Genomic DNA, 14,420 nt, shown 5'->3' with positions numbered 1-14,420 from the left:
CTCTCCTCTAACCACCACCACCGGGTTTCCTGATGAGGTCCAGGTCTGGCAGGTTTCTGACCACAGGTTTCAAATGTCAGCTCTGACCTTTGAGCTGCCTCGCTGTCATTTCAGGACAGTGAGCTCTGTCCTGCTGAAAAACCCACATCACCAGTCCAAGATGCTCCTGGAGGTTGTCTCTAGATTGAATGATTGGATTAGATTCTGGGCGGTTGAGGGAGAAATACGCTCATCTGGGTTTGAAGAACAATGTTGTGTCTTCATTTTTGCCTAACTTATGATCCTCTGAACAGATTTCTGTTCCTTGTTGCAGTGCCACGCTGCCAGACTGAGAGTGAAAGATGAAATATCTTGTGTTTCTTCGTTAAAGGTTCTCGTTCTCTTTGCACGGGTCCCATGTGGTTCTTTTAAGGAACCAGTTAACCTCCTCCTTCAAAGCAGCCTTCTCACCTCCGAGTGAAATTCTGCATTTACCTTCCCAACCACTGCCTTCTCCCTCATCTTCCCAGTGCTGCTGTGCCCGAGGGTGTGGACGTCCCTGGAGAACGGCAGAGTGACGGCGAGGCCCCCCGGGCCCCCAGTGGAAGGGACGGTTCTTCATTACAGCTGCAACGCCGGCTTCATCCTGGAGGGAAGAAACATCAGCCATTGCACCAAGCTCGGGAAATGGGACGCTCCTAAACCCACCTGCCTATGTGAGTGTCTCCGTCAGTGGGACGGTGTCTCTGGGGTGGGGGTGGGGGGGGGAGGGGGGGGGGTGGGGGGCTAGTAGGACCAGGGGTCCACCAGCTCTTGTCTGCTGACTGGAATAGTCTGGTTGTTAGATTTAAAACTCAAGCATCTGATTTCTCTTTCTTTTCAATCGTGCCCCCGCCGTAGAAAACAACTTTTAGTTTTTAGACATTTCTGATGGGCGGGGGGGGGGGGGGTGTCCTGGTGAATAAAGGCAGAGAAGCAGAAGAGGTCACTGGGAGGAAACTGAATCTTTGAGGGTTTGTGCCTCTGTCTCTCTGAGGTCAATGTCAGAAAAATGTTTCTGCTGCACTTAAAAACAGGACATATTCTAATCCAGCGGATCGCTTGCAGCGACGTTCCAGCAGCAAATGAACATTTAATAGTTTCATTGTTGACTTCACTGAGCTGCAGCAGGCCAGGCGTGTTGGCAAATATGAAATAAATGAAGGATTTGACTCTGATTAAAGATCAGGGCATGTCTGACGCCATGATGGTGACCCCTGCAGGTTTGTTGTTGGTAGATTTCCAGTGATGGGCGGAGAGAAAACGCTGTGGGCCGGTGAGGTTGGCAATAAATAGAGAGATTTTAATGTAGACATGTAGTCCTATTTATAAAAAGGAACACAGTAAGAAAAAATATCTAACAACAAATATATAATAAAATGAAAGGAACAAAAATAAGAAAAAGAAGCAGAACGAGCCGTAATCTTTTAGGAGGCAGCCACCCCAGCGTTTGCAGAGCACAGAAACATAACATACAGAACCACATTCAGTGTCAATAATGATCCTGTTGTTCGATCGTCAAATAAACCTCTACATAACATTTCTTAAAACATCCATCCATCAATGAACCGACGGTTCACTGGCACTTGTCCATCTGGGCTTAGTGCATCATTCTAAGCCTCTAACAGCCAGTGGAGGTTGTCTTTCCTGTAACTCCACCACTGGTGGGCCGTATGCAGAGAGGCACAATATCATTTAAACAAGTTCAGATTCATTCATCAGAGCAGGAACCAAATTTGCGTGACAGAATATTAGCGTGTGCACGCAACATACAGCGTTGGCGGTAAACGTGCTCATCATGTGACAGGCGGTCGGTCGACACACGACCAAGACATCAAACTCCATCACAGACCCTCAGTACAGCTTAAAGTCAGGGAATGACCCACTTCTGTCCTCTTTAGCACCACAGATCAGATCAACACTTTTTGATGAGTTCAATTTAACATCGTATTGTGTACCAGACACCGAACACACATTAAAAGCCCCTAGGGACTGAAAACCACTAAATCTTCAGCATATATTAAATAGTTTACAATTGTTTCTCCAGCCAAGCAGCCAGTTCTACACAGGTTTAACTGTTTAGAAAGATCCTTCATGTAAAAAACATAAAATGCTTCCTTATCTGACTCCATTACCGACCTGAAAGGCTCCATATGTACAATCGTCCAACCTAACCTGCATAGTCTGGCTGGTATATTAATAAGACTATCTATCTATCTATCTATCTATCTATCTATCTATCTATCTATCTATCTATCTATCTATCTATCTATCTAGGCACCTAGAAAAATAAATGTAGAAAATCAGAGATTAACTGATTAATGGGTCAGTAAATAATTGGTTGCAGATTGATTTCTGATTGGTATTCTATTTTACTTTATGTAGCCTAGGTGGAAGTTCAACTGAAGAAATTTAATTACTTTCCTCCATCCAATCAGAGGCTCATCCGCCTCAGACGCAAGCCAATCGGCTCTGAACCGCACCTCCACGAAGCCCAATCAGCATCCAGAGTTCATCTTAAAAGATCACGACTCAGCCTGCTACCCAGCCACGTGCAAGCAGTGGTTGTGCAATGTCTGATTTGGACTCAGATGACCCTGATTCAACCCACCTCCATCCCCTTCTCCACCATTGTAGCTACGCTCCATCTGGCTTCCCATGGTGCTCCTTCAGCCTCGTCCCTGTCAGAGTGTAATTCCTCCCGGACTCTCACTGCATTCCCTGTTACATCTCAGTCGGTCCGGCCTGGTTCTGCCAGAGGTTTCTTCCCAAAGAGGAGTTTTTCCTCTCCACTGTCACTTCATGCTTGCTCATCATGGACAGGTTAATGCAAACCTGTGTTTATCCAAGCTGGACATTTATCTTTCCGGGTCCCTGAGTGAAGCACTGGTATCAGCTCTCGCAGTCAACTGGACCTCACCAGTACAGCTCAAGCAGATCGTCTCACCAACCAGCAGTCTATGGACTGAATAAATAAATAATAATAAAAAAAGTAAATTCCTGCTAAATCATATATTCTGGTATTGACATATTAATCATACATATAACATTTTTATTTGCACTTGTAGAAGCTAAAATGGTTTAACTTGATAGTATCAAACAAAATGTCAATTTGTGTCATTTTATGAACACAGTTTCTGATTTTCTTTCATTTAATCTCTATTTTTTTTTTATTTAAGTACCTGGTCCAATATTAGGGCTGGTGGTGAAGAGTAATAAAGGGTTTAGAGGTAAATTCAGCTCCCTGCGTCCCCTCACTAAGCTTACCTACAACATCAGGCCTTAAAGATAATTACCAACACCTGCTCGCCTGCTCGGTTGCTAGGCAATAAATGAGCCGACCAATCAGAGTGCCATCCTCTGACGGGTTAGTTAGGCAGGTTGAGGAGGAGGAGAAGAAGCAGCGTTTCAGTCCACACAGTGAATGAATCCATGGAGAGAGTGTGAGAGGATGTTGGAGGCTTCATTCACAAACCGAAGCCTCCGCAGCAACAACAGATGGCTGTCTGAACGTTTTGTTCCAATTAGTGCAAATAAACGAGGATTTATGGGCAGAAAAAAGGATGAAGGATGAAGGAAAGGTTGGTATGGTAACCAGTGAAGTTGCTATGGGAATGGTCTTCTTAAAGGAGATGAAAAAGGGATTATCAGGACAGTTGGAATAAGCAATCCTTTAGAAATGTTGGCATTTAAAAAAAACCCACTATAGTCACAGGTTCAGGATGGAAACAATGTTTTATTCATCCATCTATTGGCTATACCTGCTTATCCATGTAGGGTCACCAGACCAGAGGCAGGTCCATCCTCCCCCAGTCCATCAGACACACAACCAAGCACACAAGACCATTAAGAGAGACCAATTAACCTAACAGTCATGTTTTTGACAGAGAGCATCCAAGCTTAATGCACTGTGCAGCCCTGGTGGTCTGCTTCTCATTCCTTATGTGTCTTATTGAAGTTTTTTTCTGAAATATGTTGTAAGACGGTTCACATAGTGATTGGCCTCCTGGCAGCAGATCTGCTCCACAACAACTAACTGCTTGTTTCTACAGGGGAGCTGCAGCGACGCATCGCTGCCCTCTAGTGGAGCAGATCACAATAGAAATAGATTATTTAATTTGTGCTTTTTCCTCTCTTTCTATTTGCCCACCCAAGATGACAGAAACTACACAGGTAAGACTCTTTTATGCACTATTTTTTATATATTATCTGAAAATCTGACAAATGATAAAAATGTGTTTGGGTTTAAAGATAAGAGGTGATTTATGGGAAACCTGCTCCTGTTTTTGTGCTGTTTTCTGTTTTTATTTGACCAAAACCTATTTTTTTTCTCCTCCGAATGCAACATTTTCGTATTTTAAGTTGTTTTCTATATGTTTCTTGCATTATTAAAGTTATAACGTGTTGCTTTTGCAAGGATCGAGCGCGTTTCAGTGCATTTATCGTATTTTAAGAGTTAGAGAACAACACGAGCTGGATGTCGCTCTCGCTGCTCCTCTGCATTAAAAGTCAGGTTCCATGAATCAAAATCAATATTCTTATCTAAAAGAACTGAAACAACAAATTTAAAGACTGACGTACAGTGATATCACAAGATTTGATCACTTGCAACAGTCTTAAAAGAAAGCACACCCCATTCAATGCGAGAGTTTTACCATCAGTATGTAAAGAAAATGATCTGGGCTCTCATTTATAAAGCTTGTGTCACACAAAACGGGGAGTTAAAAAAAAAAACTTGACGTGAAAACCTGCGGTCCTCTCACCAGCTCTGACCCAGGCGTACTCTTATTTTAAAGACGGGGGAATTGGCAACGCAGATGGTGAAGTGGTGAATAGCAGCCAATTCCTCTCAGACGTCCAATTTCCCTCTATTTCAGACTTTAATCGTAGATCGACTTCATCATAAGTCGCTGTGTAATTCATGCTTGCGCTGATGACACATTACTACACATAAGCACCCTTCAAAATAAATAAAAGAATGCCTAAACCATCTAAAATCTGCAATAAAAGTCCGCTGAACACTTAATCTGGGTTTTCTACCATCACATTATTCTCCCTAATGATCAACAGGGTTCCACAGATTAACAAATTATCGTGACGAGGTGTGAGGCAATTACTTTACTTGCAGTAAACGGTCAAATCCACTCGTACGTAATGCTGCGCGGTGGATGCATTGGCTCTGCTGGAAGACCTTATAAATGGGAGAATCAGGAGGGAACACAGTCTCAACAATCAATGATTTTTTTGGTCAATTGTTGAGGACTGACTAACATGCTGCTTTAGACTCCAAGCATTGCATTGTTACCTTTTAAATAGCTCAACATATGTGCTTTTACCTCTGATTTCCACATTTAATAAACTCCTCTCTGTGATTCTTTTCACAGTTTTATGGGTTTTCTACATGGTCGCCATTTGACCATTAAAAAAAAAAAAAACATCAGCGGACCCATTTTTAACACACATTATCATTCATGAGAAGCTTTGCAGCAACCATTTATGGTTCAATCTGAGCAGAACCTGGTACCAGAACTTCAGGTACAGCTTGGATCTACAAAGGGAAATTAGGTGCCGGTCTGCGTGGGCATGATTTTAAAAATCTGAATATTTATTGCCGTACGGCATTTTATTTTTCTTGGCATTCATGCACTTTTGGTATGGATTTCATGCAAAGTTTTCTAAATGAGACCCCTGATCTTTATGAAAAGTCGTTGTGATACTGCACTTGAAGAAACTTCCTTTAAATACCAATAAAACAAAACTCTGCCATACATTCTCACCTTTTTCCCTGAATAACACATTTTTGTTATAGATAATCGTTGATTTTCTGCTCACTGTTACTCTCCTGCCTGTTTTTTTTAAACGATTTGAATGCTGTAATCCAAAGTCAAATATCTTGTTTGTGCTCACAAACATGGCAAATAGAGTTGATTCTGATTGAAAAGCAGAAAACTACACACTTAGATTAAATCTAAATAAAAAAAACATTTAATATTAAACTCTGAGGTGAAGGAACCTGATTCAGATCTGCCAGAATGAAAACCGTCTCCAAACGGATCTGAAGTCAAATATGTTTTTATCGTTATACAAACACATTGGAGAGGGAACGGTACCCGCGGTCACCCCCAGCTGTCGCCATGCAGACGTCTCATTCTGATGCGTGCAATCAGACCGAGGACGTCTCTACCAGCTGATCACCACGCTCATCCAAAAGAAGATCCAGTCAGTTATTCACAGGTTTCTGTTCAGTGCCAAACAGAAACGGCGTAGCTGAAGAGACCAGCTAAAGCACTCCACACCAAGGCAATGCAGGAAATGCTGCTGCTGCTGCTGATGTGCAGCGTGTGGAGAACCAGTCAGCTTTTTTTTAATCTACAAAATGCTTTTAGCTTTTAAGTGTTTTTGGTTAATATAGGAAATAAATCCTACATATAGTCCAACCTATATCGAATGACACACAGTTGGACCAGTTAGCTACTAAAATATCTTGGGTCAGAACCAGAATAACCTGCTGGTGGAAACGATTTACTGGAGTCACAAACCTTATTTTCTTCCTAAATCAGAACATGTTATAGAAATGTGATCATTGTCAAAGCGGGTACAGAAAGTCCCGTAATGAGCAGCTCCTAAGTCATTTTTATTTTATTGAAATATAACCTTAAATGTCCAAAAGCACACTACAGATAGGTCGATTTGTCAGTTTGCTGCTCTGAACCAAACAGGTGAGTTTTAACACAACGCTGGGTCAGAATCAGCAATGGCCTCAGCAAGCAGTCGATCGTATCTCCTCCTCAGTTTGACCACCTCGATAAAGTGCAAATTATGAAAGGACAAAAGTGTTTTCACAATGCCGAGTAGAAAAGATATCACCAATGCCCTTTGAGGAGTAACTGTATGTCTATACAAGGTTATAAGATAATTTTCAAGTAATTTAAAGTCCATAATTTTAGAAGGTGAGCTTATTCATACGCAGAAAACATGTGAGATAACTTCCAATCTTCCCAAGACTGAAGATCCCAGCAAAGTCATTTCAAGGTCAGATTCTGGACTGCTAATTCATCTGAAAAACAAAAATGGTTGCAATGGCCTAGTCAAAGTCTGTCTGGTTTGTGCACAGCTTGATTACAAACCAGGAGCCCAAAGCACACCTTCAGGTCTAACGGCAGCTGAGAATGGGAAGAGTCCAAAAACGCTGGTTTGGCAATAATTTATGAGAGTTCAGTTTCTATATTTTAAGAGCAATTCCACATCTGTACGTTGATGGTTCAACGCCTTCAGCAAAGGAAAATATACTCAAATTAATCTTTTCTTGATTAGTCATGATGTGGGAGACACTTTTAGGAATGGAGATGTGTTTAAATCTTGTCTTCAGTTTTAAAGGCTGACCTGGAAGAACGGGCCGACAGCTCTTTGTCTTCTTTTCCTTCTCTTAGATACGTTCAGGTTGAGAGAATTTATACAAATAAAAATGCATTCATAAAGTAAAATTCTAAATAAAAAATACAATTTATTTGTAAGACATACTCATTTAAACCCAACATAACTCTAATAAACCAAACAGATTCAGTTCAAATTATGCTGTAACATTTCAGTTTAGTTTGGGCAGAAACAAACTAAGACGTGATCATTATTTAGCAAAATAATGTAAAAATAAGTCGTTATTGGCTTTAGCTGGCTTTTCAGGTATATTTTAAAGATCTAATGCTCCTTCCTATGGTGGCGTCTCAGTTTTAACGGTCCTCCAGAAACTCTAGGAAGGTTCTTGTTTGGAAGGTTCATTAATTTTCGGTTTGGGTTTTAACCTGACAAAGCTGCTATAGTGGAGGAAAAAGCTCAAATCTGACCTAAATCAGCCAGTTTAACCAAACAGTGGGTCTGCAGTCTGTGCTGCCACCACAAGAGGGCAGAGGTGATCTTCTAGGAAGGGACCAGAGTTGTCTCCTGGTGGAGAAGCAGAATCCTGCAGCTCTGATAAGACCTCTGGAAGCTGAGCTTTGAATCCCCTCACCGGCTGCAAGAAAAGACAAAAACTTCTTCTAAAAGCTTTTCCAATTAAAGGTTTTTCAGCTGCAGGAAAAAAAAAAAAGATTACGGCTGAAGCTCTGAAGTTCAGAAATGATTTCAGAAAACCCTCATTTGGAGCATTTCCTCTGACTCCCAACCAGCCCATTACATGGGGGACACCATTGTTCCACCCAACTACCCCACAAATCCTTCTGATATTACGGAGAAGATTAAAAGTAATTTGCTCATTAGTGGAGGAGTATTTTCAGTTCAGTTAAATTAATTCCCTCGTGTCTTTCCTTAATTGGAAATTCAAAGTTTTAATGGAAATTGTATTCTTATTAGTTTGCTGCTGATCATTGAAGCGGTGCTACAGCCTTCTGTAAAGTAGAAAGATATGACACTGTTCTCACCTACTAACTGCACCCCTGCATCCCCCAATTTGGCAAAACAAAGCCTTTCCTCTGGCGTTTAAAGCAAAAGCAGAAATAATTTATGTGGAAATAAAAACTGAGATAATTTACACAATCATGGAGCCCAGAAAGTGCCAGGTAGCGTGTAGCACCATGAAAAAAACAACTTCATCCTGTTAGAGCGCAAACAGCAGATGCTATAATTGAAGAAACTTTCAAAAGCAGAAAACTAGACACTTCGATTTAAATCTAAACAAGAAAAACAATTTAAATCTAAACTCGGAGGTGAAGGAACCTGATTAGGATCTGCCAGAATGAAAACCATCTGCAAACGGATCTGAAGTCAAAGATGTTCTTATTGTTCTACAAACACACAGTAGAGGGAACGGTACCCACGGTCCCCCCCAGCTGTTGCCTTTCAGACGTCACATTCTGTGGCGTCTCTGCATGTGGGGCCAGTGGGCAATAAGCAGCGGGACATGATTGTTCTTTTATAGAGTTATATTATAAAAATTACCGATTCCCTTACCAATAAATGATGTTAGAATGTGTCTATATATCCAAATATGCCAGAAAACTAACAAGCTCAGCAGCTAAATCCTCCTGAAACGCCTTGATGTTGGTGTCGGCCCACCAACGTTTGTTTAAATAATGAACATCTGAAATCACAGTGAGCATGCCCAGTAGGCTCTCAGTAGACAGACGTGGGGCACAAATACTACGGCCCCAAGCTTGGATCGTCCAATCAGAACGCTGGAAATGAACACTGGATAGTGTGGGACCATCTAGGCAAGGTAAATATATTTGTACAGCACATTTTAGTACAAGGACAATGCAAAGTGCTTTATATGGTTAAACATTGGAAAATAAAAACAAGCAAGTAAAAAAACAGTTGGAATAAAATGTTAACAAAATAAAACATAGGAAAATGTAAACTAAAAGTAAATATTAATCTAGTGTTGGTTGTCCTTAATGGCTCATTGAAGGATTAATGTGAATCGTTGTGTTCAATAAATTAATATGAGTGAGCCTTTATTTATAATTTTATGTATACAAATTAAATTACATTTAGCTTATATAAAATTGATTTTCTAGTGTGATGTTGATGCAAATATATCTGTTTAATTTAACATTGATCAAAATCAGGTTGTATGCATCACAAAAAAAAAAACGTGTTGCTGCTGATAGGTGTTGAGTTTTTGTGCCCAACTTAACTTATAATGCCAGAGACGCCTCTGGTCACATTCTGATGCGTGCAATCAGACCGAGGATGTCTCTACCAGCTGATCATCCAAAGGAAGATCCAGTCAGTTATTCACAGGTTTCTGTTCAGTGCCAGGACAGAAGCGGCGTAGCTGAAGAGACCAGCTAAAGCACTCCACACCAAGGCAATGCAGGAAATGCTGCTGCTGCTGCTGATGTGCAGCGTGTGGAGAACCAGTCAGCTCCTTTTTAATCTACAAAATGCTTTCAGCTTCCTGCTGATCTACAGTTTAATCTGCTTCTGGTCTTCTGGCCCTTTCCCTGATTCATGCTCCTCTTTCCTACCCTCAGGCGGCCCTTTTATCCAATTCTGCCTTCATTTTACAACAAACCATATTCTACCTATGTACTGAACCCTTCAGTGTATCAGATTAGTTATATTGATATTTAAGAGTTTTTTTATTAACATAGGAAATAAATAAAGCTCTGCAGCAGTTTGTAAAAAATCTGTTTTACTCAATGTTTCTTTTAATCGTGGTTCTGATACACAGTTGGACCAGTTAGCTGCTAAAATATTTTGGGTTAGGACCGCTGATGAAACCATAATAACCTCCTACTGGTGGAAACGATTTACTGGAGTCACAAAACTTTATTTCCTTCCAACACCAACAGTGTTTTTAACAGAGATCTGCAGTTTGACATAAGCAGAAGGTCATGATTTGGGCTTAGAAGGTTTTAGCTTGATGGACTCAGCCTAAAACTTTGAGTTTACTATAAAGCTACATGTGGATAAAACTCCTCAAAATTTTAATCAACTATGTTTTCAATAAAACTGTAATGACATTAACAGGAGACATAAACGTCTGATTTGATTTTTGACATTCATAACAGGACTAAAGAAGATATTAAACATTAAAGGGCTCTTTTAAGTGTTAATTTGGATTTAAATCTATGCGCTCAGCTTCAACACCAGCCAACCCAGACATGCAGGAAGTTTGTAGCCACAACATTTTTTTTTTAATTTCCTGCAGTGCTCCGAACACATCAGGAGGGAGATACAATAGTCTTTAGATTTGATACAGATGAGGCAAATTTAATGATGAAGAAAACCTGTTATTGTCTATTTTTTCAAGTTATAACTAAAACCATCTTTAGCCTCCCTCTGATTATTTTTAAGATAATTAATGATGCCATCGTTTCCTGCTGGTTCTGAGTGACTATTACAGTTTATTAAAGGTTATTACAGAGTTGGGCATTTAAATTCTTAAGCAGGAATACATTAAATTTCAATAAACGACAGATTTTAGATTAATAAAATGATTTTCACTGTAAACCTTTTTTAAATTTTATGACTTGTGACTACAAGGAAACGCCCACCTAGCTAGCGCACACCCTCTGACGCGTGTTAGGAGTTTTTATTGTCGTTGTTTCATCACCACCTAAAATGACCAACGATGTCAGATGCAAAACAAGTGACTATTGTTTTAGCTTTTAGCATTGTCTCTAATGTGTGGCTAATGTCAGCATTTAAAAATATTTATTTTAACTCTAGGCTGGAAAATAGTTTTATTCCAGCCGTTGTTGCTGAAAATGAAATAAGCATTTAAAACGGTCTAAGAAACGTGCTGCTGCCTTTTTCACTGGATCTGTGGCGAATGTCTATAAATGTTGATTAATTCAATCATTACAGGCCGGATGAGGGTTTCCCAGGATAATTGGATTATCCCAGAAGCACAGCCGGCCCAATGCAAACGTGAACTAAGCTGCTGATTAGGGCCCCTAAACCATCAGGGGCCTCCCATAAATGCTAGAATTTTAACACAGAGACCAGAGATGTAAATTAAGAAAGAATATTTGACAATTTCAGCAAAGAATAAATGAAAAAATTGTAATAGTTTGAAATGAAAGATTTAGAGTAATTAGAAAGTTCACTTTCTAAAAGTGCAAAGAATAATCTTCAATGATTGTTTTTTTTTTATTATAGCTACAATCTGATGCTGGAAGTTTAATCATTTTTGTGTTTGAGCTGTGATTTCTGTTAAGCTGAGCCACTTAACCTTTCCATCCACTCCCATATTCCACCAAATCTGTCCTGAAACGCTGTCAGCAGTGGAGATGGACGTAACAGAAGGCGGGGCCTTAAATCAAATTCTGCCTACGGTCTTATTCAGCCTTGGACCGTCGTTCACATCCCCCCTCAGTGTGAGCACCAAGATAAGCAACAATGAACCTAAAATGTAATTTTGGCCCGCGACATTCTCTTGAAAACTTTGGAAATGTCACAGACAGACTCGACAAACAGATAATTAACAAAGCAGCCTGGAACTGTGTTTCCTCAAATAGAAATTTCCGTGTAGCGTCTCCACGCTGACCTCCTTCTCGCTCGGTTCCATCGCCGCTCCATGTGCTGTCACCACCCACTTACTGCCTCCTCAGCGGGAGAAAGGTTAATACCCTGCTCCTGTCGCTGTCTGCTCTACCCTGCTCTCTGTATCTGTGGCAGGAAGACATATTTGCTTCTGTTTTACTCCATAACTACCGCAGCTTTGCAGGGATGGAAGCAGAAAGAGCAAGCGATGAAAAAAGAAGTGAAATCAGCTTAGATCGCGCAACAAATCTGCTGCTAATTCAGAAAAATATATCCTTTCTAAATGATGATCTGTTAAATGTTATTTGTTAAGCTTCAGCTAGGGGGCCTAAAAGGCAACAATGTTGTGGTTTCCTCCTTAAAAACCAACCGTCTTGGTGTTATGTGTCACCAGCACCTGATACCATTTGGTTTTTACCCAGGTTCATTTTCCATTTAGGGAAAATTAGCAAATGACTTCATGTTCAAAGTGAATATCAGGAACCAATCCATAATGAGTTACAACTAAATCAAAGACTAACTGATAAGCATTTGACTATCGCTCCATCTGAATCCCCTTATAGAGTCAATGCACTCTCCAGCCAAAGCAGAAGTGCATCAGTGGTCTCCATGATCAGAGTGTCTGAACAGAAAAGTCAGCGAGGAAGGACTTGATAAAACCAACAGACTTGGCATTTCCTGTTATGTTCTGCACCAGTATGAAAAAAAGAGACAAACAAAATCAATTCGGTTATCAAGTTTGTTCTTTTCTGCTAAATCAATCTGCTGCGCTCCTCCCCTTGAGCCTGTTCTCCATGTCAGTCAGTTACGAAGCAAAAAACAAGCTTTTCTCTGTGTTTACTCGTGAAACGATGCAACAAAACATACCAGCGCGCAGCTGCAGCAATTTCCACGGCTCGTTTTAATAATAATTTCAGTTCTTTCATGATTTTCATAGCTCCAAGATGGACAAGAGTTATGAGCAGAATAACTGGCATTTTTTTCCTGACTTGGGAAAATGACAACAAAACACGCCGTGCAGCAAGCCTTCTAACCATGCGCTCAACACCGAGCTGTTACAGAAGCCCAGGAGAGACAAACTAGACCAGAGCATGCGTCAGAGTTCCCCTCGCTCATAAGCAGAGGATGATGGGTAATGTTCAGATGCAAACGGCATTATTTACCACTAGGTGTCGCTGCAGTCCAACACTTTTAAATCTTACAAACATTCTTAATTTAGGTAGGAACATTTTTAAGACATTAATCCATCATATTTCTATGGAAGAGATATTGTCTCATTAGAATCAGACAATTTTAGACAGAATATTTAAAATACTTTTTTTTAGTATAATAATGAATTAGATTTATTTTTTTATTTTAAATTGGTCTGCAAAATTTCACTTGCAAAAATTCACCTTTAAAAATTCTGCTGCAGAAATCCGCCTGAAACTTTGTTGACCTTCTTGTGAGTCAAACCATAGCAATCGGCTTTGGGTCGAGTCGAGCGGCTTTTAGCCAATCAAATCATTTGATCCTGTGACACACCAGGTTGGGTTTATTAGTAACCAGTCTCTTAATAGTTAGCCGCTAACTAGCTAACCGTTAAGAGACTCACCTCTGCCCAACACACTGGTGTGTCACATGTGATCAAATGACTGTCATTTGATTGGCTAAAAGCTGCATGATCCAGAGCTGATTGCTTTGGCTTGACTCACAAGAAGGTCAACAAAGTTTCAGGTGGATTCCTGTAGGTGAAATTTTTGCTGGTGCTTAAAAAGGATGAAACACATTAATTCCCTGCATAAATATTCAGTGTTATAAAGTCATAAAGTGGAGGGGAACCATAGAGGGCTGCACATGAAGCGAGTCATTCCCCATCCTGAAGAGTTGAACACATCTGGGACACTTGCTGCCTTATCGTTTTCAACCGTACCTGTTCGGTCAATCTCTGATTGGAACGAAGTCCAATGTTCTGATCTGTCTCGGCACACCTGAGCGTCACCCGTCGTTTTTTTACAGAAAAACTGACGTGATAACGTGGCGCGCCAGGCCATGGCTGTCTCAGTGTCTGCCTCAAATCTGCGAGCCAGTTGGTCACACAGACGGTCTTTAATCACTGAATCAAAAACTAAGGCTGTAAAACCAGCTAAGCCTCATGTAAGCCAGCAGCTATGGTGCCGTCGCTGCTTTGTCTGGGGTCTCAGAGGCTAACAGTGGTGGCTTGACTTTAGACGCCCTAGCCATCCCGGTCCTTTCAGCAAACTCACACAGAAAACGGAAAAAGCCTCAAAAAAACGGCTTTCTCGTGATCGTCGCTGGTCTCTTCAGCTCAGCTCTTTTTTAAAAGCTGCATGATCTGATGTGTAATCAAAAGAACCTTCTCTTAAAAGTCTGAGAGGTTCTGGCTTTTCTGTAAACCTGGAAATAACCGTCAACTG

At 40.6% G+C, this 14,420-nt stretch overlaps 1 protein-coding gene across 4 annotated transcripts in view; it reads left to right on the top strand.

The window, feature by feature from the left end:
* Positions 1-14,420, top strand: part of gabbr1a (gamma-aminobutyric acid (GABA) B receptor, 1a) — a 127,199-nt gene that overhangs the window by 18,767 nt on the left and 94,012 nt on the right. For 3 of the 4 annotated variants that reach the window (XM_012854389.3, XM_021311630.2, XM_036135493.1), the window contains exons 5-6: positions 510-695; positions 4,174-4,191. In XM_012854389.3, the coding sequence (XP_012709843.1) occupies positions 510-695; positions 4,174-4,191 (204 nt within the window). The remainder of the gene's footprint in view (positions 1-509; positions 696-4,173; positions 4,192-14,420) is intronic. The other variant, XM_036135494.1, reaches the window with a different exon arrangement.

Source organism: Fundulus heteroclitus, chromosome 3, assembly GCF_011125445.2.
Source record: "Fundulus heteroclitus isolate FHET01 chromosome 3, MU-UCD_Fhet_4.1, whole genome shotgun sequence".
Classification (NCBI taxonomy): Eukaryota; Metazoa; Chordata; class Actinopteri; order Cyprinodontiformes; family Fundulidae; genus Fundulus; species Fundulus heteroclitus.
Note: the sequence above shows the minus strand (reverse complement) of the source record. Positions and strands in the feature narration are given on the sequence as shown.